Here is a 24,360-nt window from a genome sequence, read left to right as displayed (position 1 = left end):
TTCCCCTCCATATATTTCTGATATTTTGTTACTTAAATCCATATCCTGATTTTAAATTCATCAATTCCATGGAATACCTCATTAGGTGAAAAGAACATGAACTCATTTAAGGTCCTGTTACTGAAGCCCCCTGTGAAGCCAATGACATGTGGATATGCTAATTTGAGAGAACCCTGAAATATCTTGTGTATGAAAGTTCCAACACTTTACTATACTGAAAAAAAAAAGATTTTTTTTAAAGACAAAATAAACCTAAATAATATTTATTTAAATATTTTGTTGATTTTCTAAGTAAAGACATTAAATAAATCCTGTACAGGACAACATTATAATTCTACCCATTTTAATCTTTGTACATGTTATTACATGGGCTAGAGGAATAAAGACCTGTGATTTCATAATTTACATTGTGCCAAAATTTCACAAGAAAAAAAACAATAGAAACATAAATAGAAAGATAAAATAAGTACATCAATTCATTTTTATAGACGTTGCTTGATTGCTCTAGCAAATATTTGTTAGGTATAATAGGGGAATATGGGGGTAGGACCCCCCCTCCCATATGTAAATTGCCCTTACTGAATGATTGTCTAATGTATTCAGAAATTGCACCTGGATTCTGAGATTTATTCAGCTGGATTTTTTGGGGTCTGATGATCTAATATTTGTGTTTTAGGTTTAAAGTAATCTGTGTATTTATATTATGTTGTACATCTGTTTTGTTCCAGATTATAGGGATGGTAAAATGAAGGGGAGCAGAAACTAAGAGCAGTTTAAACTGTAGGTTCTTTATTACTGATCATTCAATTACCCCTGTCTATCATTTATCAATCACTAACACAGTTCTGATTCCCAAGCATAAGAAAGTCTTAATTATATACAGCCCTAGGTGCACGCCATCATCACTTACCCTACACAGGCGGATCGGTGAACCCCTTCGACCCTGGCAAGAGACCATCGCCACCAGGACAAACACCGGGCAGTGTGCACTTCCTCCACGGAAGTGGGGACGAGGGGACTTCTCCTCCTTCTAAATTAAGTTTTGCTCCCCCAAACACACCCGTGACTGGATAACTAACCATGGCCTGTTTTTCAGCATGAAGATGTTGAGCAAACTCTACTTCTCTTCAACATGTTTTGAAATATGTGATTAAACACGAGCCTTTAATACCTGCTTGTATCAGTGATTATGGACGTGGCACTGTAAAACAAGGGTGTGTAGTCCAGATTAACATCGTTCCATTGTGCACCATAATAACTTTGTGAGAAGTGGAGAGCACACTATGGTGCATTGTGGTTATGATCCAGTAGGAACATCATCATACATTAACATTGTAGAAGTATATGTTTGTGGTAAGGTTGAGGAGGGAACAGTACACTCACATCTTAAGTATTTTTACTTTTTGGGAGTACAAATGTAAAATTGGACTTTTAGGCCATCCCACAGAGGTTTGAAAGACCCCCTTTAGCATATTTGTATAGAAATAGTGTACAGATAGCGTAAAGTCCTGTTGCATCAGCATCATCAGTCTTGTTGGAGATAAGTTTGTATGAGTTTTGCAGCTCAGTAGTTACATCATGCACTGTTAAAAATGCCTCGTCCCTTCAGCCGTAAACAATTATTTCATGTGGCGACAAGCAACTGAACTGGGTTTACTCAACTTCAATAAATACTTTAAAAAAACTATTATTGGATTAAAAGTATTTATTTGAGTTGATTATACCCAGGGTCAACTGCTTGAAGTACATAAGGTATTTTTTTCAGTTTCAGTGTGAAATAACTATTTGTACCTACAAAATGTAAAAGAAGTCTATGTAAAGGTGCTTTACCAGATTTAAAGCTCATTCACACTCAGTAGAAATGGGTTTTTAATGGTAACCAATGTGGTTCTTCGGTCATCACTCAAAGAACCCTTTGTAGCACCTTTATTTTTTAAATTTGAAATGCTGAGAACTTTTGCAGAAATAATACAACTAATCAATACCATCGCATCCAATTAAGTCAATCAATCCAATCCAATTAAGACAAACATTTAATATCAAACAAAATTCACCTTTTAAGTGTTTCTATTTATAGTCATTTACAGCACTTATTATAACCAGCTGGGATCTCTCAGACAAACAGATTTTTTAAATTATTTTTGTGCTGTATTATAATTTAAAACAGGCTGAAAAGGCAAAGAATAATAGAATAATAGAATAGAATCATTATATATATAAATATGTAAACCTTCAGAAGACAATGCCATGCAGCATCTGCGGCTTTTTGAAATTTAAGATTCAAGTCTTTCCTTTAGTTTACTTCCCGTAACTGCATGTAGGTTTATGCATCCGCATCGTCACATTGTTTTTAAGATGAGCATTTCCCCCCCATATTTTTATATTACAATATTTGCTTGAGTTAAATTTAGCCTTTTAGTTTGTAAGCAGAAACAGCACAAATGTCAGTCCACGCTTACAAGAAAATCAAACACTCTAGATCTAGTTCATGAAACATCAAGCCTGTGAATCTTTCTCTAAGGCGCCAATACCTGTTCGCCTTTCTCAGTCTCTCTCTCTTTTTCTTTTATCTCACTATTGCTCATTTGTTCTTTGTGTTTACACTCTTTCCCCGCCACCTCGCTCCCTCCTTCACTCTCTCACTCTGTGTCAGGTGCCGCTGTGTTGGTTTACCATGCCGTAGATGTGTTGAAAGCCCCGTAAACGCTGGTCTGCCAAACAAAAATCCCCACAACGCCCTCTCAAGTCTCACTTATGATTCAATTTTTACTGTATTTGAATACTTTTGGAAAGTGAGTCAAACTACCGCTGCGGATGTCTAGCTAAATTCACAAAGCAAAACCAAAACGCTTTTGTGACGAGCCTTAAACCTAAATTCACTTAAAATAAGACTGAAAGAATGAATGTTCAGGAAATGCCGAGCATTATAAAGCACAGTCCACACAGCACAGTCTTCATAGATCAACTTCAGTGTTTAATATCCACACCAAAAAAAGAAAAAGCAATAAAAATAAAAATAATACACTTTTAACAGGCTACAGTCATCACCACCAACCCCACAGAATGTCTTTCCTCTAACGCTGCACATCACAGTGTGCGACTAAAATTTCATCCCATTTCCCCTCCTTTTTATTTCATGCCAGCTTTCTCCCTCGCTTCAGGTCCTGAGGACGGGCCGTAGACGACGGGGCTTTTGCTCCAAACCTGAGTCTTAATTACTGAGTTTGTTTAATTCATTAAAGCCACCTGAGGCTTGATTGGGGACGCCTCTGGTTTTTGGATTGCTTTTAAAGTTAAAAACAATAATGATTGATAAAACTAAGAGGGGGGGAAGCCAAAAACAACAGAAAAAAACAAAACAAAAAAACAACCAAAAAAAAAAACTGACCCCGAGCATCTGATCTAAAGCTGATGGTCCTAAGGCTCCGCCGCCAGGCCCTTCTGCCGTAGGGACAGAGGCTGTTATTGTGGAGTGCAAACGTGATTCAAAACGGTCATCCTTTCAGTCGACATGCAGCAGGTAAACACTCCTAAAGGTGTGGGCTGTTGCAGAGGACTACATAACACCTTCGTAGAGGATACATAAAGCTTTCATCTACCCTTGCGTAGGCCAACCCAAACCAAGATTCTAGCAGTGATAAGTATCTACATTAAGACCTTGCCAACCATCGTAACAAGAGATCTTGGCTTTAAAAGGTTAAATGTCTTTTCCATGCCAGCTTTAGTGCCAAGATGGGTACTGAATGCTGTATGACCATTTCTAGGGATGTTATGCAGCCCAAACCCCCTTGCATATGCACTGTGCTGTATTATGTTTCCCTTGCCTCGTACGCCACGCCACCTACTGTGCTATAGAAGATAAAGATATGTCTATAGTAATATCCCTTGTTTTTTTTTGTTTTTTTTATATTTACCATTATTAGTTGTATCTGTTTATACAAATAACAAATAAGTCTCCACCAGAGAACTTGTTGGAAATACACTGTTCCTTCTGGTCATGGTCGCTGTTCTCAGTCAATAAACTATACATGGAGCAAGGAGGTATAAACAGAACCAAAACATAAAAAAGGAAGGAAAGAATACGAAACAGGATAAAAGGTTAAGAAAGAGGAGGAGTGAGGGGGAGGAGAGGAATGAGGAGTCAGTTCAGACAAAGAAATAAGAAATGGGGAGAGAGCAAAGCAGTTGCGCTCTTGCATTCACAACAGAACCGGATGCACTCTTCGACAGGTTAGAAAGAACATGGTCCAGGGTCAAAACCGCCCAAACGATAGATGCCCCAAAAACGTGGCGACAAACATAAAAGGTCTGTGAGGCAGTCTGTGCCTTCACTAAGTGGTGGAAGTGTAATGCTCCAAAATTATAACTATAATCACAAAAGAGGATGTTGCAGACAAGTGGCCACACGCACAAAAGGGAAGCCTGAAGCTAAGAGATGCATGTGTACGTAGTGTGACATTTTTCCATTAGTACTTAAATAAAATTAAACAAAACAAAAAAAGATGACATGAACGATGTACCATAGGCGAACAAGGCCACACAGCAACACGATTCCGTTGGACTGAAATGAAAAGATAAACGTCAAATACAACCAACACGATCAATGACTTGCGATCTCAGAAAACATGCTATATTAGCCAGGAACTAAACCGAGTCCAGGGTCAAGTGTGATGTCCGTTTTGGTCTCTGACAGGTTTTTGGAGCCGGTCTTTCTTTGAGGTGCGGAACAAAAGGGGGACATGGTAACCCAAAGTCTGTCGTTCTGTGTGTAAGCCTCAACAGGAAGAGAATGGTGCCAGGGGTACGCAAACCACAAATCTTGTTGTGAGGAGTAGAGGGAGGAAAGAGACAAAACAATTGAGGGTGAGGGAGAGAGACAGAGACAGAGAAAGAAAGAGAGAGAGAAAGAGATAAAGAGAGAGAGAAAGAGAGAGAGAGAGCATGAGAGAGAGAGAGAGAGAGAAAGAGACACTAGGGTTCAGGAGTATGGCTGTGGTACTCCAAACCCTGGCCTATAAAGTGGCCTACCTGTAGGTGACTGGGAAGGGGCCATGTGAGGACCCATGGGGTAACTATAACCGCCATAAGGGTATTGACTGGGGTATGGAGCATTAGTAGGGCCAAACTGGCCAAATGGAGGACCTTGGGGAGCAGGAAATGCGGGTTGAGAGGGGTACGGGCAGGTAGAGGGGCCAAAGCCAGGCCGAGGTGCAGGGTAGCCTGTGGATGGAGTAAAGGCTGTAGCCTGGTTGGGGTACGGTTGGAATGCAGCAGAAGGGTTGGAGGGGCCTGCTACAGAGGCTGAAGAGGGCTGGGTGGGAGCAGAAACAGGGTATGGGGCGTATGGCAGGGCAGAGTTGGAGGGGTTGGTAGACACGCTGGGTTTCTGTTGCGGCTGTTGCTGGGGTTGCTGCGGTTGCCACGGTAATACCGATCCAGCGTCCAGATTGGAGCCAGACTGTGACGTCATGCCAGAATCTCCCACTCCTTGGCTCTTTTGGCGGATAATCTCCTGCAGCTTCTCAATGGACACCCGTCTCCTGTGAGCAAGAGAGCGGAGAGAGTGGAAGCGCTCAAGGAAGGAGTCAAGTGACAAGGAACCTTCTAGAAACTCATCAGCCAGAGCCTGAGAGACAAAAAGAGACAGAACAAAGAGAGGGCGAGAGAGATGGAGAAGCTTGAAACTGAACATTGTCCACGTTTGTGCCTGAAAATATGTGAACACACTGAACCTATGCCACTTACCTCAGACTCTGCCTCTGTGCTGGCGCCCTCTACCTGTAGACGACAGAATAAACCCTCAGGAGACACTTGTCCCATTATTCCATCTGACGAAATGGGCAGAGAAAACATGGAGAGGGATAAAGAGAAAAAAAAGTAATAAATTAGAGGCAGAAGTAATTCATATATAGTTTTCCTAGGTAACACTGTCTCTTTATATGCTTGAACTGACAACATGTCTTCAGCTGGGCTATGTCAACGATTCAAGAAACTTTCAAAAGTGTTTTAGGAACCAAATTCACAAGCATCTTTTTTTTCTTATATGGAAAGTTCCAGAGCACAGTCTAGTCATAGGGATCCAACACAATGCAGGTTTCTGTGTTTTCCTATTTCAACACATAACATGTAAAGGGAAATTCCACTAGCCAAAGGAATAGCTATGCAAAACTAACTTATTCAGAGTGATCTGACGTGAAAAGCTTTGTTCTAGAGAAACTACACAAGTCAGAGTTGTTCACAGTGGTTGTGACAGGAACCAGACGTCTAAAGAGTAACACCACAAAAAGCCACATCACATAAAACTATTACATGATATGATTATGATACACTGCCTGACGCCGGAGAAGCTGTACTGCAATACAAGCTTGGGCCTACAACTTTTTTAATCCTTTCATGGTGGACCGGTTCATGCAATGCCATGCCATGGGGGCACTCAAATGTGATTGGTGTGGCGCAACAGGCAACATCACTACCGGTCAGTGAGCTGCCACACCATGTGGAAGACTGGGGATTAATTCCCGGTCTGGGTGATTGTGCTGCACTACACCATTAAGAGTCCTTGGGCAAGACTAACACTACATTGGCCCACCTCTGTAACATGAGTAACCTTGAATAACCTCTCGATAAGAGTGTCAGCTTAATGCCGTAAATGTAAATGTAAATGAAATTGTTCATTTCCGAGGTGCAACCACCCTTCGTCTCATACCTACCATCATGTCATTCACACCAGTCACGTAATTTATGTGTAGCTAACTTTGTCAACTTTGGCATCTGCGATGTCCCGGGGCGAGTTCATGCCAAACCATGGTGGCCATAATATTCTGATATGACTGTGTGTGAGAGGAGTGTATAGTAGGAGAGCTATCTGTGTCAATAAGATGGATATTGGTAATACAGGTTGTGATATATTGAACTTTTCTGAAATTAGAAATTCTATAAATCTAACTGCAAGGGAATACCTCCTACTGCATATTTAGAATGAAAGAATATATATTGTGTGGTCCTACAAAACACCCACACCAAGTCTGGGGTCTATAACAGTCAGGAAGGTCAGGAAGGACAAAAGGTCAGTAGAAGAATGAGGAAAAAAGAGAAACAAAAAGAGAAACAGGCCCGACGCATGACAGTGCATGACGTAGACTTAAGAATGACAGAAGGCTTTTATGGGTGATGTAAGTAAATAGACAGGCTAGTCTAGCTGAGCCACATATTCCTAATGATTCACCAACAAACCACCACAACATTACTTCAAAAAACCTCTTATTTTTTCATCCACAGTACACGTTTTTAAGGTCACAGTGTAACAAAGCGGCCTTTGAGACATCTCAAAAAACCATCATAGGTAAGCAAAACCACACTTAAGCTGAGAACATGTCCAACCAGTACTTATCTCAGTAATACCCCTTCTTCATAAGGTTATAAAAATAGAGGTATGGACAGAATCTGTTCCATTTTTTCTCCATAGACCACATGATCCTTCACATCTTCCTGTTCTTCTTTCACTTTCCTTTCTTTAACAAATCTCTGTTAAAGGGCTCATATCACATATTTTCCTTGCTCTTTTAAAATGAGACTTTAAAAGTAACCATGCACTTTCCGGTCCATAAAGTCCACATATGGAAATAAGATTCAAAAACAGCCCATTTAAAAATGTATGTCATGTTACAAAAAACTATTTAGCATTTTGCCTTGTTTCTATAGTTTCTATAGTTTGTGTGTGTATTAGCATTAGTGTTAGCCTCCAATTAGTTCTGAAGGAACACTGGAAATGAGCTCTGAATACTGTGGTTAAAACAAAACTGAACTGGATTGGGATTAAAACAGCAGATATCCAATCCATTAAAATATGCCTGTATCGGCCCCAATCCTTAGCATTTATTTATCATCGTGACACAAAATGTTACACTTACAGGAGAAAAACTCCAAGTCAAAGCCAAAGTAAAAACACTATTTATAATTCTGGATCATTCTGACTGATCCAAAATGACTTAACATTTGTTATTTTGACACAATGGGACCCCACCAACAGTCTATTTTAATGCCTTCCGTCTGCGTCGTTAATTTCTGGCGTATTGCTATCTTGACAAGGAAAAACACAGAAGCACCACTAACTGAAAACAACCTAGGCAGAGGTCAACAGTGAGACTTTCATTGCGGTCTTGACCTCACCTACATGTCCAGGTAGCTGCGCCATTGAAATAGCAATCCGCCAAAGTCAGGCCGCACCTGGCTCCTAAAGGGATTGGCAAGTGACACACTGATTGGTTTATTGCATGTTACGGCCAAAACACACCCATGATTAATTAAGAGACTTAGTACATGCCTATTGCGGCACTTTGAGGCTGGCAAGGCGTACTTTTCCCTCCATAATGATAGCAAAACACTCGGACACTCCCTCAATCAAGCTGCACGGTGTGCGGGTGACGGCTCACCAAAAGATCACTAACATAGAGCCCTGTGTGTGTGTTGAGTAACTTTGATTGTATGTCTGCTTATTTGATTACAAGCTTTCAGTTCAATGTTTTTCAAGCTTTCAGTTTAATTCAGCCCAAACCACTTTTTGGATGAGGCACAATACAGGTCAGCCAGTCAGTCTTAATGACATACTAACTTTTAAATTAAGCTTACAAAAGACAAGAGAAACATAAAATGATGACCATTTAAAGCCAGTTGCCACTTAAATTAGCATTTCTGAATGTACTGTGAATTCTAAAAAAATCAAATAATTCAGCTACGATGAATTTAGTGTATGTAAATGTAAACATATCTGACATCAATCTAATTAACGAATATGGTTCACAATTAGAGCTGTTAGATTAATCTTATTTTCTATCATCACAAAGGTTCCCACAAGTAATAAATGTTACTAATAATAAAGGACTGTGACAACAGAATGGACCAGATTACACGACACATATGCAATGTGACCTAATTAAGGGCTGTAACATTAGAGCAGGGGTGTGCCTACCTGAGCAGAATCCTACACCCTGCACTCCGGCATGCAGGGCAATTATTCTGCACCTCAACCAATACGCACACGGTTGAACAACTACTCTAAATGTTTTGTAGATTTTCTTCATGAAAATATGTCCACAAACCCTCAACATGTGGGGCAGTGGTGGCTCAGCGGTTAGAGCGCCGGGATATCGATAACAGGGTTGTGGGTTCGATTCCCGGGCTCGGCAAGCTGCCACTGTTGGGACCTTGAGCAAGGCCCTTTACCCTCTCTGCTCCCCGGGCGCTGGAGTTGGCTGCCCACCGCTCTGGGTGTGTGTGTGTACTCACTGCCCCCAACACATGTGTGTGTGTGTGTGAGTGTGTGTTCACTACCAGATGGGTTAAATGCGGAGGACACATTTTGCTGTACACTGTACAGTGACAAATATGTGCACCTTTACCTTTACCAACAGTGAACACACCTCGGCACATTTATATGCACAATTGCAGTTTATGGGTAGAATGGAAGCATCTATTGGTGTGTTTTGGTACTGGCCAATTTTGATCCTAAACATGCAATCGGCGATCAGAGGAAAATTTAGGCGATCCTGAAAGCTGGTCAGATCATATAATCCATATTTTGCGAGTTGCTGCTGCTCCGCGTAAGGTAACAACACTGCGGTTCCTCATTCAAGCACTACAGACCTCACTCACAGCTGCAGAAACACATTAAATCCAGTGTTTGAACCCTTGCTCTGTATGCAGGTTTTCAAACTTGCACATAAAACATGTAAAACTAAGACTCTTGGGGAAAGCAAATTAAAGACTTAAAACCACTGACCGGACACACACTGAGAGTATATTACTCAGCCCAGTACATCGAGTATGAGCAGAGAGAGCAAACATTGCTAACAACACGCTGAGCTACACAGTTGAGCTTAGGAATTTATGGATTCTACAAGCTGGAGCTCGGAGTTTGACAGCATTTTGTGTGTGGTTTTAAATGTAGTTGATTTCAAAAAGTATTTTTCATCCTGAGAAACAGTGCACAGACCATAACATAAGTCCTGCACGATACCTTACCAAGTTTGCCTGGAAAGGTTAAAGTTGCATCCAGCTGTGCCCTCGATCTGTATTGACAATCGGCCCCAAAAACATTGATTGGTCCATTTCTAATTATTACATATTTTGTATATTACATTTTACTTTTTTCCAATATGTAAAATTCAACAAATAAATACAAGGAGTCTTAAAATTGGCCTTAATAAAAAAAAAATTCCAGCAGTGGATTTGTCCACTTATTTTCACAACAAAGCATGTAACCAAGTTTCCTTACCATCATAGCTGCACTGAAAATCACTTCCTACTACCAAAACAGTGCAGTATATGCAGTAGTGCTATAGTGCCATTGGGACTCTGCCATTCGAAATAAATATTTAGCCAATCAATGGCATTTCTCCATACAGTTTGCTATATAGTAAACTCCCTTAATACTGTGATTAAAATGGAGGAGTACTGCCTCATCAGTATTGCACAATATAAGAACTGAAACCACAAAGTCTACCAATTACAGGTAAAACGTATAAATCAGTTAATAAATTAAACATGCTAAGATTAATCACTTATGAAAGGCTGAAATCGGTTTCTTATGTGTAGCTGTACACCTGAGCATACTGGGCCTCATTCATCAATATCCTAATAGGAGTTTGAAGAGTAATGCTCTTATAATGATTAATCCAATTGTCTTCATAAATTGAACAAATCTCAAATATGAAAACAGTGGCGAGTGTGAGAATCTTCATAAAGACTGCACCTGTGGGTTGAATATGGCCCTATGTTTTAAATAGTTCAGAAAGAGAAAAGAGAAATAGAAAATGTAATACCTGTAAAATCTGTAATCTACAGTCACCAGTCTGTAGTTTTTCCTGTATGATGAGCAGCATTAGCCTTTGATTTTAAATTGTACAGAGCTGCTAGTTTTATGGTGTTTCTCGAGAGAGTCAGATAGATTGGCTGGGTATGAAGACTTCTTTTAAGGAAAACTCTCAATACAGCTCAGATGCACATTTAGTTGGTGCAGTGGTCTACAAAGTTCCTTAGAATTACTCTGGAATTTCACTGTATTATTTGGATGCCAAGAACAGCCATTGTGAAGAGCGAAGGAGTTAACAAGTGAATCATTCAGTACACAGTAACTAGCCTAGCCTATAAAAAAAGAACTCCAGCGCTCAGTTTGTAAAGGAGAAGTGTCACTGTCACAACCATATGCATCATCAGAGGAGGTCTATTACACATGTATGAAAAAGAATTTTACTGTAAAATAATACTACTGAATAACCCCTGAATACAAGAAAGTCCTGGAAAAACTGAACTGTATACATTGTAAACATTGTTTATATACTCCACTAGCTTTTATTTTATGTTGGTCATGTTTAATGACATGTTGAATGAATTGCCCTTTCAATCCTCTCTTTTTCCTTTCTTTCAAAGTTTGACCTACACTTTCCATACCTCTCAGTAGTTTCCTTCCCCTTAACTCTCATCTGCTTTTTCCATTTCAGTTCCTCTGTCCCTCACCTCTGAGTGCGCAGTGCTGTTTGTATTTTTCCCTCACTTCCTCCAGCTCAGCGTATTTCTCCACCAGGCGCTCTCTCTCACGCTCCAGTCTGGGTTTCATGTCCAGGTTCTGCTCTGCCAGGCTTCGGTTGGAAGCCAGAGCCATTTCCCTTTCCAGCTGAATGTTCTGGATCTAATGGGGAGAGATTGAAAGTAAAAGTTTATTCCTAACACTCAAGAGACAACAATCAGCAAGTCCAGACACAAATGCACAATAGACAGACCCTCATCAACACCTCCATGAGGCCTGTGCCAACCTGCAAACAGCCAAACTCAATTCTTACAGTGGATTTGACACACACAAACACAAACACACACATCAGCTCAGACAACAGGAAAAAGGTTTAAAGTGTAAAACATCTTAAATTTTTACAGAACAACTATTTTAGAAATGCACTAGCGATTCTCCAAGCTTTAAATAACATGATTAATTTCATATTGTGGTATTTTTTTTTTTACAGCTGTACCACCTGATTTACTGCCCTACCTGACTTTTGACTAATTTCAAATTGAACAGACTTTACTTACTTACGTCTGTATCAGCTTTTGTTCTAGCTTTACGTTGGTTGTACCAATGGACATGGAAAGTGCAGCAGCGCTTTGAATCAAAGTATTTTAATCAAGATCAGAGAGAGATCTCCAATCTTTTTAACTCATCCATAAAAGGTCAAAGGGAGTCCCACTAATGGTGCAATATCATGTTTACTGTTACCTTTTCATGTCATGTTCAAGTTTCACAACGTTTTTACAGTTGACATTTAAGAACCTGACAAACATTTTTCAATTATACACAACTATTAACAACTACTGATAATTGTAATTTGTGGTTTATTAGCAATGTTTCTATCATAAAACCATGCCATAGTATTTTAGTTTCAATTTATATTTATTAACATATTTATTACATTAACATTTTTATATAATACAGTTTATTCTCACGGATAGTTGAACTGACATCTGACACTCTCAGAGTTTAAGAGGCCAAAACAAAACACAAACCACAAATGAATGCAAACAGACAGCTGTTGGAGGGAAGTTTATCTACAGCTACATGCTCACCTCTGACTGACACAGGTGAATTTGACCCATCTTACTTAAATATACAACTAATAGACATGCCTTTAACTGAATTACACAGACCCATTATCGAAATAACAAGCTCCACAAACACTTCACCTTCTTATCTTTCATCACAGTGCTAGAACTTATTTGGCAGAAATAGAGAAGCTCTGAGGCATGTCCTTTCAAAACAGGAAAGATGGGCATCATTACACGTGACATTGTCTGGCTTTACATAGACATCTACAACCACCCAGGTAGTTTGACTGAATTTACACACTTTGTATCCTCATCTGAGGCACTGAGATAAAAACACTTGAGAAATGAGACTAAAACTGATGCTGAAGCTAAACTATTGCAGATGAAGGTGGACTCTGATGACACTTTAAGTACCAATTCAGCAAAAAACAAACTAGGAACTCTGAATTTCATAAGAATTTCATAAGATCAGCACAAGGCTGACACATTAAGAAATGTGGTGCATTTCAAAACCGAGAAATCTCAGAAATCTCACCTCATCAGACTCCAGTGCCATCGACTCCACCCGCTCTGAGTTTTCCAGCAAATCCTGTAACTCGGATTGGCTGAGATCCTGAAGTTTCTCCATTGATTTGCCAGGACAGCTGTCAATCAAAAAAGGTTAAACCAAAACAGGGTTTTATGAATTCATTCAGTGTCAATTAAATCCCAAACCGATTACATACCTATAATATGTCTATATATATTGATATATATATATATATATATATATATATATATATATATATATATATATATCCAAATTACAGAGATTATCTTTATTAATTATGCAAACACACACAGAGACTGGCTTTCTCTTTCGACTCAGAGCACACAACATGGGTCTTGTAAGCTTTAATAAATATGAATAGACACCAACCAAGTTTAATCTTCAAACATCTCTGAGTTTTTGTTCAGGTTTAGGAAGCCAGTCTGAACCACTGTTGTTACCTTCAGTCTGAACCTGTAATGCTGGGCTTCCTGACATGTTTACAGGAGCAAGTGTTCACCCAGACCACTCGATAACAGGTGCACAATAACAACAAGCGTGTCTACGGTTATCAAACCAGCCATTAACACCATGTACTGCTTTCACACGGTCATCCTGATCATAAATTACTCACATGGTGCTAGCAAATCAAACGCCTTGCGGTCGGGAGCACATCGAAAAACATCCACATTAATTGGAGGCCAGGGACGTTCAGGGAAGGAGCACAGAAGCGTCGTCCTCGGTCGTAAACAACCTCACACGCCCTTGAATGTCTCAGAGCTGATAAACGGGCCAAATGAGCGACTAATCGGAAAGTCCTGGTCACCTAAACCGGGCAGGGAAAGGGTCTCGCCGCCGCACCGTAAGCCAGCTATCCTAACTTAGACTGGAGCTTCTTCTGTTCTCCACTGAGCTAGCTAGCGAAAACACCCACTGACAAACCCCCCTGAACCAGGAGCTCCACAAGAAGCACACGAACGGAGGTCAACGAAACGACAAGACGAGTGTCAGAGCGACGACAGCGAGCACAAACACGGGTGTTAGACGCGAATTATTCACTCTCTTGAGCCAAAGTTTCACTTCTTGCTGACAGATACCGCCGCCATGTTTGGGTTACTTCCACTGCCGCGCTCTGCCGGGGGGGGCGCGGAAACGCTGAATCGGGTTATTTAAGCATAACAGCAAATAACGCGCTGCTTTATGGAATTAGGAAGATATTTTCATAGAAATAAGAAGCAGTTTAGTGTGTGATATATAAAACCCACGTCCAAAGATGTAACGGTAGCGATGTGAAATTGTAAACAGCCGCTGTTCGCCGTGGTATCGCCGGGCTGGTGGGAAAGCCCACAGTGACGGGAATGTTCCATTCGCTGCAGGCCAGCAGGGAGGACGCCGCTGTGAACCGGATGGTTTTCCATTAACCCTTCACTGCATTAATTATCATATTTTTAAAATACACATACAAATGTGACTGTTATTATTATTATTTTTTATTTTAAACATAGGTTATTTGAATATTTGTTGGTAACATTATTGTTAATAATTCTTTTTATTTTTATACATCATGTCTCATTATTAATTGGACTTGGGGTTGTGTTGGAAATATCGTATATACTATATATATATATATATATATATATATATATAAAACTCAGAAAGGCTAGTCTCATCGAATATATATATATATATATATTCGATGAGACTAGCCTTTCTGAGTTTTGGCTTGTCTTTGTTAGTTTACAAAAAAAAAAAAAGTGAGAAACATCAAAGAACAGCTTGTAATTATGATAAAATATCTGATTATGTGATAAAAATGACGTGTAATTATGACACAGAGCATCTTTTGACTATGAGAAAATATCTTATGAAATAACATGGTTCAAAACGACCTATGTCGTAAATATAAAATAACATATTCATAATCTCGTTATTATAAAACAATATCTCGTTATTATATGTCATCCATTAGAGAAGACTTTCTGAGTTTGGGTGTCACTACAAATGAGAAAATATCTTTATATTCTGAGACATTAAGTTAAGTAAGAATCACACATCTCCTAATCATGGACGTATTTTTCTCATAATTATGAGGAGAAAAAATTGTATGAAATATTATATTACATTACATTACACATTTCATAATTCCGACATATGACATATTGTAAGTACGAGAAAGTAACTTATTATGCAATACATCATAAACATGACGTTGTAGTTATGACATAGAACTTCTTGTAATTACGATAAAGTATCTTGTTATTTTGACATGTCAGGGTCATAAATGTGGGCAATCAAATAGGCCCAAAAGGCTTGACTCAGTGGCACAGTTGATTTACCTTTTATGCACGGCTCACCTGCTCAAATTCCCAAAACAAGGATGAGCTGCAGATGATTCTAAAATAAAATAAATTCATCAACCAGAACGGCTTAGATCTGGAAGTGTTGAATTAATTTTATAATAATTTTAAAATAATTTATAATTTTTATATTACATGACAATAAATCACTATAAACAGAAAATTATAGTCAATATCATTTAATAACTTCTTGTTTCTTCAGAAACAATAAAATAGCATATAAAATATAAAATGCCTTCTGATATCCTGTTTATAAAATGGCAATGTATAGTGTGTTTGTTTTTATTGAATAACTATAAAATGACAAGTGTTTCCGGTCATAGGATGGTGAATATACACAGCTCAGCGTTTAGTTACTCCATTATGATGCTCTAATGAGCTTCTCAATTTGCTTCTTTATATGGAATATGACAGAAGAGTAATCTGGGTGTGTGTCATTCCATTAGAAAAGCACCATTTAACTCAACAACAATTGGTGCAATGTGAGAAACGTAGAAATGTAGGGAAAAGCAAAAAGTGAAAAGTTTTACCTTTTTACAGGTAAAAAAGTTTTTTTTTTTTAAGTTTTACTCTCTATACACAATCATTGAAGTTCTATAAAAATGATTGAACAAATGTATGAATGTCTAACCTCTGTCATGGTTAGCTGTATTTCCTTTTGTACATTACAAAAACATGAATTCATTCACAAGTACAATTTATTCTGTCCTTCCAGTATCCTCAAATTTGACTTTTCCATCCCATCACACCAACTTACTTAACCATCAAATAATGCTCTGTCACATGACCTGATGGATAAAACCTCTCACAAGTTCAGTGTCAATCTTATTTTGTATGAAAATACTGAAATACAAATGTGTACCAATATATAATAGGAGGACAAAAAACAGTGCTCTCTTCACATGAACAAAAATCAACTTAGCATGCTGCACCATTTGGCACCAAATTGATAGAATGACTGGTCTATGTACTGTGTATACTTATAACGAACTCCATTAATACAGTAAATCAAGTGAAACAAAATCAAAATTTTTGGGATTCTACTCTGTGTAAAGTTGTAAGTGTAGCTATTAGTCTACATTCATATGTACATTCTGAGACAAAAAAAAATTATTATGATCAGTTTGTTACTCGTGTATATTTGATTATATTTAGATTATATATAGACACGTGTATTTCAGTTTCTTTTCAGACCTTTTATGGCTGATATTGACAGGAAAAACTGAAGAATGAGAGCCACTACAGCATAGATTGCCATCAGCAGCGTATACTCCCTGAAAAAGCCCTGCAGAGAAAAATAGGACAGGTTTAAATATACATATATATATATATATATATATAATATTCTAAAATTATTTACATAATATTATTTACATAATATAACACACAGGTTGCTCAATAACACCAATGTCTACTTACAACAAATGCATCTCGTGGACAGTGGTAATCTTCTGAAATGTCACTGAGCTCTTCTGGTTTACAGGATTCAAAGTATGTAATACTGTTGGCTGCGTAGCCATACATGATGATTGCACCAAATCCTAACAACAGGCCACCGAAAGTTGAATACAGGCATTTTTTCAGCTGGGGGGAAGAGAAAACACACAATTTTAGCACAACACACTGTTTTGGTATATATTATTTGACTCTGTAATATTTGCCAGTCCTCTGTTTTTTTAATCAGTCGCCAGCTCAGTAACCTTCACCTGTCCCATATAACCTTCCTCCAGACTAACTAAGAAGAGATTAAAGTTCATTGGACATACAAGGTAAAGGACTAAACAGCTTGATATCACTCAATTCGAACACTGTACCTATATTACGAGCTCTGGGTCTAAGCTCAGTGAAAAATTAAATACATTTTCAAATTTGCTGTTGTAAACTAAAGTGGTGCAAACCTGATATGTGTGATATGTACGTTCTTTTCCTGCTGGACACCTTTGAATTCTTTATATAACACATTTTTGCTACATCCCTACAATTAGGCTAAAACTGCTGTGCAGTTTTACAAAAGCTAAAACACAGCTACTGAAATCGTACCTTACAACTACCAAAAAACTTTACTAACCTCAATTGACAAAGCTTTCGCCTTTGTTTGGAGTACTTTGTTGAGGTTGGCACTAGTGGGCTTATGATATAAAATGTTTACTCGTATTTAGCAGTATTTAACCAATATTTTTGACTCGTCACCAAAATTTTGATGGAAAACCTACACAGGATGAAAATGTATCTGACTTGGATCACTTTTGTTTACCACATTTAAACATAGTAACATACCTACAAGTAAAAGTGAATGTTTTAACAAACACATAGTTTTGTTTTTATTTGTCTGAAGGTGTGTGATATGGTGAAACTTAAATTTTTACACTGATATAAATTAGATTGAATATCTTAACAAAAACATTAATTTTAAATGTGTGACAACTCCAATGACTGGCAAAAGAGAATGAAAAAATTTCCTGGTCTAACGTCTAAATGAAATCGATAATTCATCAAAGTTCTTTTTTTTTTTTTATATTTTATTTCTTTGGAAGCCAAATCCCCATTCATGTGAACTCCCCCTATCACTAGCAATGCCCCCAACTCTTGGAGAGTGAAGACTAGCACGTTTTCATCCACATGTGAAGCCAGCCATATTGTTAAAAGTATAAGATCCTTCAAGGAACCTTTTTTCTTCTGAACATCTTTTCTGAAAGGTTCCTCAAAGCACCTTAAGAGATTTCTCCACAGTTTCAAACTGAGGAACTCAGGGATCTTATACTTTTATCAGTGCACTGCCTCTTTTACAAATTGCTGCTGATGCAGCATCACTAGGAACCGTGCTGACCAATATTACACTACGAGGCATGTGCCATCAACCCACCCCTGAGAGAGCAAGGCCAATTGTGCTTTCTCTGACTCAGGCTGCTGATGACCTGAGATTTATATCAGTGATCCTCAGTTCATAGAAGAAGCATCTTAGTCCATTGGACCCCTCTGAGCCCGAAGAAACCGATTTCAGTAATACTCGAGTAAAGTACAAATCTTGCAAAAGCACATTTAAGCACACATCTGATGCAAAAGCATATATCTGATAAATAAATGGTTCTTCAAATTTAAGCAGGTTTCTGACATTGATTGTGTCAATGCCTTTGTTCAAACAGGTCAGGATTTTTTTTTGCCGTTCCATTGAAGCTTATGCTCAGACATTTGTTAAGCTAATCCCTTTGCAGCCATTGTTCAACTGCTTCAAAACACGCCAGATGCAAAAATTCTGAAATTCATGCTAAAGTTTCAAACATTCAATATTTTAATTCAAATTAGTTTTCTGCTAATCATTTGTAATGAAATTTTACATTTTCATTAATGGCCTCTGACCTTTAGACCCCAGAGCTACTGTACATGTAATGTAAATAACTTCATAAATTCCTGAATTTGGTTTAATAAAAATTCATACTTACCCATTGCCTGCTGGGAGATCTTTCACATACAAATGCACACGATCCTACAGCCACATGCTGGACGGAGGCGATAATACAGGATTATTATCATCAAGACACATACGATTTTACTAGATATATACGTTTCGTGATTGTAGCTTGTACACATTAAATATCATAGGTATAAAAATAGTGTCGCAAACTCTGTGGAGTTTGGATAAAAAAACACACAGAAGATGGTGATTCAGGTAAGTGTACTTAGATTTTTTGATTGCTTGGACCACAATATTCAGATCAAATTTCCAACTCATTTTGAGATATTGACTGTGACTGACTATACTGTAAAAAGAGCAGTTGATCTGAAGTGTTTTTGAAATGGAAACTGATGTAAACTATTGCTTTTGTTGATCTAAAGTAAACTACTGCTTGGCATTGTTTAATGCAAATAATGTCTTTAGTTAAATTTACCCAGATAAACTGCTTGTTCACACATTTTCTTTTATTAGATATTTTTTACATCTGAAAGAGAAGAGAATATTTCTGACAAATATATTTTGGTTGTGGTTCTCCTACATGGAAGTCAAGGTGTCATTTTCTTAAAACAGGGGGATAGCACCTCTTTGCATCCCTGCCCTCAAATCAAGCTTTAAATAGACCTGCATTTATATTATAAACGAGTCATAAATTAGTTATATTACTAATAAGTCATTTAAACAAAAAAGAAACATACCATTGCTCCAACTAAGACTGGGCACAAATAAAACACACGGATATCCTCGCTCAAGAAGTAAGCTGGAAATGCCAGGAGTACTTGGAATAGCCCAATTAATATCGTCATCACCTACAACAGAGAAACAGCACACATTTTGAATGTCCATCACAGATAGAGTCCAATCATACAAAAATATTACACAGTATACTTATAATTAAAGTTATCAATCACTCACCGCCAACACCTCGGGATCATAGAATCGAAACAGCCGATGCAATCTGGGGGGACCAATCCCTGTAGGCTCGGACTGGGTGGCAGACATCATCTTAAAAGAGAACCATTAGGAGTGACACTGAGCACTTGTTGTTGGTAAGAATATTAATTAATGAGAAAAGCAGTCCCCACAGCTTTCCTTACAATGGCAATTCATCATTTGCAGTACATGTAAAAAGCAATATTATGCAGTTCACATCTACCAGAAGTGAATTCAGCTAAGTTGCACCCATTGGTAAAAAAATATGTGCAAATGCACACACAGCTGGGCTAGAGGAGTATAAAGAGGTATAAAGCCCATGCAGGGTATTATGCTGTGGAGCAGCACAACTGTGTTCTTAAGAATGATGGATACTGCTCCGTCCAATACTTTTGGGATAAGTTGAGCAGAGATAAGATAAGGAGAGTTGTGGATGGGGTGGGGTGGCGATCATCCAACATCCTGACCTCAACAATGCTTTTGTTGCTTAATGCAATCAAAACCTCTGGCATTGCTTAACAATCTAGTAGAAAGCCTTTCCCGGACAGTAGAGACAGTTACTCCAACAAAAGCAATATAAACTCTTATTTTAAAAAAATGATTAAACAGATGTGCCAATACTTTTGTCTATATAGTGTATATATACATCAAAGTATACGTCACTATACACACACAGTATATGCAGTACATGGGCAGTATATGGGCAATATTGTTTAACAATGTAGTGTGGAGTTCAGCAGAGTGATAGATCATTGAAAGAAGCTGGTCCTGTACCGCCATTGTGGCACAAAATACTCCTGTACCTCCTATAATGCTCCTGTATCACCTAAAAAAAGGCTCCTTGTTTAATATGTCCAATATAAAAGCCTCTTTTCACAGAGCATCTACGAGGATCTAGCTGAATGCTTTCTCTACATGATATACATTAAATTCGATATTAATGGTGCTATATATGTAATTTTTCCCCACCCACTGGTGCACAACAATGCAATCAACAATCAGAAGACGTTTCATGTCCGGTATGTCCAGTTACATGAAGTAATAAGGCTAAAATGTTAGTTCATATTAAATTGCATTTTAAATGAACATTAAAGGAGATGAAAAAGTTCAATTCAAAGTTCTTCAGATGTGGAATATCATATATGTGTGCACACTATTATTATTTAATTAATATTTGTTCAAAATATTTGCACATAGTCCGTCACTTATTTATACTACTCTAAACATCAAGTAAACTGGCCCATATTTAACCACTGTAGTGCATTTAATCTGTTTACAAAAAACTGACAAACCCACTCCAGGTTTTTGCCCAGTCAAGTCCAAATATACACAGACACACATACTTATTTGACAACCTGAATAATGAGGCTGCTCTCTGCAGTTTACTGTTGTTCACTAGCACCACCTTTTGGAGAGGACTGCCACTACTTTTTGGAGACTACATGTAAAACTAATGTAAATGACAACATTCACAATTTACCCCTGCATAAGAATATCTCAACCTGCACCAAGAGCATTAGATGCAGTAAAGTTTAATCTGGAATTAGTGTGTATGGGTACTACAAGTACAGTAATGGGGTTTTATAGTGCTACAAATGAAATACACCTACAATTGAAATCAGCTGTTCAAAACATTTAAGCTACGTTAACTTCTGTGTTCTGCTGATGACTGCACTACATGACTACACAGGTATCAAATAACACCATTTAACTCCAATTAAACAACAATTGTGTTTGCATAATCAAATGATTACAATATAAACATTATATGACAATATAAACGTTATTTGAAAAAAAAATAATAGTTATTTTTATTGTCAACAAAATTCAGCCTCTGCATTTGACCCATCTGTAGCAACCGCAGCACACACACCTAGAGCAACAGCCACCTCGGAGACCAGGGAACAAGTAGGGGCTTAGCTGTGTCTATAACAAGAATAGACTGTACTATACTATACTATACTATAACAAGTATTCACCCCTTGGATGTTTTTACCCTTTTATTTTTTTTATAAATGGAATCACGGTCAATATAATTTATCTTTTTTTCCCCCAAACATTACATGGCAACAAAAACCTCTTTAATGACAAAGTGTAAACAGATTTCTACAAAGTCAATGTCAGTTTATAAAAATAAATAAAAGCGACTGACCTCTTTTAAAAAAGGTCAAGGGTCACAGTTAGTGAAATGGAGATCACCTGAGTGTGGCAAATGGGTCACTGGTCAATCAGCATTTCTGACTACAAATTCACCATGAAGACAAAAGAATCCTCCACACAGCTCAGAGAAAAGCTTACTGAAGAGTATAAGTCAGGGGATGGATACAAAAATGTCCCAGTGACTGATCAAACCCTGGAGTTCAGTACAACCATGATTAAGAAATGGAAGTAATATGCAGAGGTGTCAAGTAATGAAATATACAAATTCTTTGTCACCTTACGTAAGTAGAAATTTTGGTTATCTATACTTTACTGGAGTAATTATTTTTCAGTTGACTTTTTACTTTGACTCTTTACATTTTCATGCAATTATCTGTACTTCCTACTCTTTATATTTTTAAAATAGCCTTGTTACTTCTATCTCATTTCGGTTTGTTTTCATTACAGTTTGTCATCGTATATAAAAAACCCATCTAGATAAATTGCGCCATCTGGAAACATACCATTCATACCATTCTAACACCCTATTGGTTTGTAAGCGATCCAGCACATCTGTACATGTCTGTATTTTCCGCTCCATGAAACACATGTTAATGCTCAGTAGTGCACATAGATAGTCCTTTAATATACTGATATTACTAAAATGCATTCATTTTCAATGGGCAGATATGCAGTTGAAATATTTTCCAGTATTAACATTTTAATAGAACATTATAGTCATTATGGCTTTTAGAAAAATGTTTTTTGGGAGGTGGGGTAGGGCACTATAGGCCCCTGAGGTGCGGCCTAAGCTTTTGGCATTTTTCCTTACATTGCTTTTACTTTTATACGACCATGGCTCCAATTATACAAGCAATAAACGGAGGAAACGTCCAAGGAGGTGAATATTTTTTTATAGGCACTTTATGTGTGTGTATGTGACGCCGGATAAATGGAGACATTGAACTCGGATAGATGTTAAATTTTTGTTCAAAATTAGCGTCAAAACCCAACATTATACAGACATTAGATTTGGGCTTAAAATTAATTACATAATTACAATTAGTTACATATCTGTTAAAAATCAACCTTGGGTTGACATCAAACTCCCAACTTTAGTCTGAGGCTGAATTTTGGTTACTTACCAATACGACATTGACGTGTAAACATTAACAATATATTTAGCAGATGTTTTTGGTCACCATACATCACAACTAAATGGTCCTTACTATGTCAATATGTTGCTGGCATGTAACATCTGGAAGACGTTGGATTTTGGAGTTACTTAACATCACAATGTTAAAAACAACCACATTTCAACGTCAATGTCCAACTAACGTTGGCATAAGACGTTGTTCTGACACAGAAGTTTAGTGACCTGATGTCTCAAATTTACATTCAACCAGATTACAACATCTATTAATCTTAGTGGCCGGCTGAGTTTGTCTGTGCGTGTCTAGTTAAAAAAGGACGTGGGGGAAGTCAAGGAATGAAGGATAGTGGTCCTATTCAAGTTTTTTTTTAAAAAGTCCTCCAGCTTCTTCTATTCCCCAAACAAAGACTTTCGATAGAAACAGTATTCTTGAGGGATAATTCCAGGAACGTACAAAGCCAAGCCCATTATGTACTGCTCCAATAAACAACTGAAGTTCATTTATCCCCCCACTGGAGATCCGAGGAGTGGAAGTGACCCAGAGAGAGAGCGAGAGTGAGAGAGAGAGAGAGAAAGAGGATGGTTTGATGAAAACCACATGTTCTGTTCCGCTTACTATGGACACTGCATGTGGAATGTAGCCTGGAAATGTGTTTAGAGAAACCCTGCACTCTCCAACATCACTCCATATGATCACCCAGGCAAAGTTAGCAGCCTTGCCCTTTCAGAGGGTTTGGTGGCACGAGAAAGAGAGAGAGAGAGAGAAAAGGGAACAACAAGTGAGGGTGAAGAGCGTGCAGTGAACTCCAGTACATTAACTCCCACTGACAGTAATGGGATGGACTCCCTTAGTCGCCCTTGTGCACCCCCCCCCCTCCACACACACACACACACACACACACACACCCCTCCCACACCCACACCCCCCTCTGCAGGACAACAGAAGAATATGGAATATGTTCTGTGGAGAAAGTGAACAGGCTAAAAGTTCAACACTGCACACACCACGGTCAGAACGCACTGCTTTATCCAACACGCTTTTGAGACTGACTGAGTCAAAAAAAGACATCTACTTACCCCGAAAGCAGGAATCCCTCTCGGCTGTGTAGTGGCGATCAGCTACGCTTGGGCAGAAAGCCGAGGACTGGACTTGTGATATGAAGCAACAAACTCGAATGAGTGCGCAAGCACAGGGTAGGAGGAGGGG

General features: G+C 38.3%; 2 protein-coding genes across 3 annotated transcripts; both read right to left on the bottom strand.

Annotated features, from left to right (window-relative positions):
• Positions 1-2,951: 2,951 nt before the first annotated feature.
• On the bottom strand, positions 2,952-14,695 carry vps37c (VPS37C subunit of ESCRT-I). 2 transcript variants are annotated; one of them, XM_072678489.1, is made up of 5 exons: positions 13,511-14,695; positions 13,127-13,235; positions 11,515-11,686; positions 5,746-5,828; positions 2,952-5,626 (listed from the first exon to the last, which is right to left on the bottom strand). In XM_072678489.1, the coding sequence occupies exons 2-5, from the start codon at positions 13,217-13,219 to the stop codon at positions 4,979-4,981; spliced, it is 996 nt and encodes a 331-aa protein (XP_072534590.1). In that variant the 5' UTR covers positions 13,220-13,235; positions 13,511-14,695; the 3' UTR covers positions 2,952-4,978. The 2 variants fall into 2 exon arrangements, with proteins under 2 accessions (XP_072534590.1, XP_072534591.1); XM_072678490.1 differs by having other exon boundaries at positions 13,755-14,695.
• Positions 14,696-15,640: 945 nt separating this feature from the next.
• Positions 15,641-24,347, bottom strand: LOC140554950 (uncharacterized). Its single transcript, XM_072678497.1, has 6 exons — positions 24,231-24,347; positions 19,844-19,933; positions 19,627-19,737; positions 18,918-18,974; positions 16,897-17,061; positions 15,641-16,762 (listed from the first exon to the last, which is right to left on the bottom strand). The coding sequence occupies exons 2-6, from the start codon at positions 19,931-19,933 to the stop codon at positions 16,655-16,657; spliced, it is 531 nt and encodes a 176-aa protein (XP_072534598.1). The 5' UTR covers positions 24,231-24,347; the 3' UTR covers positions 15,641-16,654.
• Positions 24,348-24,360: the final 13 nt, after the last annotated feature.

The sequence above is a fragment of the Salminus brasiliensis genome, chromosome 4 (assembly GCF_030463535.1).
Source record: "Salminus brasiliensis chromosome 4, fSalBra1.hap2, whole genome shotgun sequence".
Classification (NCBI taxonomy): Eukaryota; Metazoa; Chordata; class Actinopteri; order Characiformes; family Bryconidae; genus Salminus; species Salminus brasiliensis.
The sequence above is the reverse complement of the archived record's forward strand: the minus strand, read 5'-3'. Positions and strand labels throughout refer to the sequence as shown.